General features: G+C 66.9%; 2 protein-coding genes across 2 annotated transcripts in view; one reads left to right on the plus strand and one right to left on the minus strand.

The window, feature by feature from the left end:
- PLBD2 (phospholipase B domain containing 2) overlaps positions 1-30 on the minus strand; it is a 7,396-nt gene extending 7,366 nt beyond the window's left edge. Inside the window, 1 exon segment of the mRNA XM_019474178.1 lies at positions 8-30. Coding sequence (XP_019329723.1) covers positions 8-30 — 23 coding nt within the window.
- Positions 31-315: 285 nt separating this feature from the next.
- Positions 316-2,086, plus strand: part of SLC8B1 (solute carrier family 8 member B1) — a 6,056-nt gene continuing 4,285 nt past the window's right edge. The window contains exons 1-7 of the mRNA XM_009287530.2: positions 316-555; positions 650-702; positions 806-863; positions 1,102-1,234; positions 1,343-1,510; positions 1,596-1,703; positions 1,787-1,843. Of these exons, the coding sequence (XP_009285805.1) occupies positions 316-555; positions 650-702; positions 806-863; positions 1,102-1,234; positions 1,343-1,510; positions 1,596-1,703; positions 1,787-1,843 (817 nt within the window). The remainder of the gene's footprint in view (positions 556-649; positions 703-805; positions 864-1,101; positions 1,235-1,342; positions 1,511-1,595; positions 1,704-1,786; positions 1,844-2,086) is intronic.

The following is a 2,086-nucleotide window of genomic DNA, read 5'->3' on the forward strand; positions in this document are numbered from 1 at the left end:
TCCCGACCCTGCTTCCCCTGTCCCCGCCATCGCAGTTGGGATCTCACCAGGATTTCCTCCGCTGCTGGTTTTCTCCTTCGAAAACCTTGCCGCTTGCCAGGCCGGCGCCTTCCCGTGGCCGGGGTTGGGTGGGGGGCGACGTGAGGCCCTGTGCTGCTGGGGACAGGGACGGGGACAAGGGCTCGCGCCCTCGCTGGCCGTGGCACAGCCCTTGACCCACGCACGCATAGTGCAGATGGGGAAACTGAGGCAGGGATGACAGTCACCTACCGAAAGCAGCCCAGCAGAGGGGCAGCGTCGCCCGCAGGGTGCCCGATGGCAGCCCTCGCTGGAGGGCGGTGGGCACTTGGGGGGGATGGGACTTGGGGTGCCCAGCCGAGCACCCCACGCTCTGCCCTGCAGTGCTGGGAGGTGCGGAAACGCAACAGCTCCGAGTGGTGCCGCTTCATCCGGAGCAACCCCGACTGCCGGCTGGACGGTGGCTTCCTTGACTACCTCGAGGGGGTCTTCTGCGTCTTTCCCCCCCGGCTGCTCCCCCTGGCCGTCACCCTCTACGTAAGGACAGGAGCGGGGATGATGCTGCTGGGGGACGCTTGGCTTTGGGGGCACGGGGTGGGGACCCCACTCTCTGCCATCCCTGACCCTGCAGGCTCTCTGGCTCCTGTACCTGTTCATCATCCTGGGCGTGACGGCGGAGAAGTTGTGAGTAGCCCCGCAGAGGAGGGGACAGTCCCCGGGGTGAGGGGGGAGCCCCGTGGTCCTGGAGCAGCCCTGTCACCCCTCTCCGCCTTCTCTGCCCTTCCAGCTTCTGCCCCAACTTATCGGCCATCTCCACCAACCTGAAGCTGTCTCACAACGTGGCAGTATCCTTGTGGGCGGCGGGGGACCTCGGCCAGGGAGGGGGGATGCAGGGACGGGACGGGGAGGTGACATGATGGGGGCACTTCTGCAAACCCTCGGCACCGTGCCAGGGGAAAGCGATTTGGAGCGTGAGCTGGAGATGGTGACGGGGTGAGTAGTGGTGTGCTGGCACCGGGAGAGAGTCCTGCGGTGGCTGGAGCGGGCAGGTACCCTGTGTCCCTGCGGGGAGGAGGCCACCAGGTCTTTTCCTTGATGTTCCCTCTCCATGGTGTCACCTTCCTGGCCTTTGGCAACGGGGCACCAGATGTCTTCAGTGCCGTGGTGGCCTTCTCCGACCCGCGGACGGCAGGGCTGGCCATCGGGGCCATCTTTGGTAAGGAGACCCCCACTGGGGGCTGCTGCTCAGGGAGGGTGACAGGTGGGGGGGACATTGCGAGGCCATGGGATGTTCCCCCCTGAGACGCACCCGTTGCATTGGCAGGCGCCGGCGTGTTCGTGACCACGGTGGTGGCCGGGGGCATCGCCCTGGTCAAGCCCTTCACGGCTGCCTCCAGGCCCTTCCTCAGGGATGTCATCTTCTACATGGTGGCCGTCTTCCTCACCTTCATGATCCTCTACTTTGGCAGGATCACGCTGGGAGAGGCTCTGGGTGAGCGCCATGGAGGACTGGGTCTGGGGGGGTGGCGGGAGCAGCCTGGGGGTGCCGTAACCCCCCATCGCTCCCCCCATTCCAGGTTACCTGGGGCTGTATGTGTTCTATGTCTTCACCGTGGTGCTCTGCACCTGGATTCACCGGCGGCAGCGGGGGGAAGGGCTGGCCCCCCCTGCACCCTGGGAGCCAGGTAAGGGCCACCCGGCTGTGCCAAGGGGACCCCCGGCGTGCTGGGGTCTCCCTCCACCCGTCCTCCTCTCCTCTTCCCCCCAGAGATGCCGACGGATGCTGAAGAGCAGGAGTCCTCGGGCACAAACAGCGGGGACTATGGTATGTCGTTCCCGGTGGGCTCGGGGCTGGCTCTGCTCTGTCCTCAGGGGTGGTTGGGGGTCCCGGGAACCCCCAGGCTGCTGCATGCGTGACCGAGCCCATGGGGCGGCTGTGGCCGGGTGTTACCCTGGGGCAGGGGGATCTTGCTGGGGCCACGCAGGTGACCGCAGCCCCATGCTGGAAGGGCTGGGAGGCCCCCACCCCGCTCAGCCACTGTGCCCCCTTGCAGGTGAGGAGTACCGG

The sequence above is a fragment of the Aptenodytes forsteri genome, unplaced genomic scaffold, assembly GCF_000699145.1.
Source record: "Aptenodytes forsteri isolate BGI_AS27 unplaced genomic scaffold, ASM69914v1 Scaffold297, whole genome shotgun sequence".
NCBI classification, from domain to species: Eukaryota; Metazoa; Chordata; class Aves; order Sphenisciformes; family Spheniscidae; genus Aptenodytes; species Aptenodytes forsteri.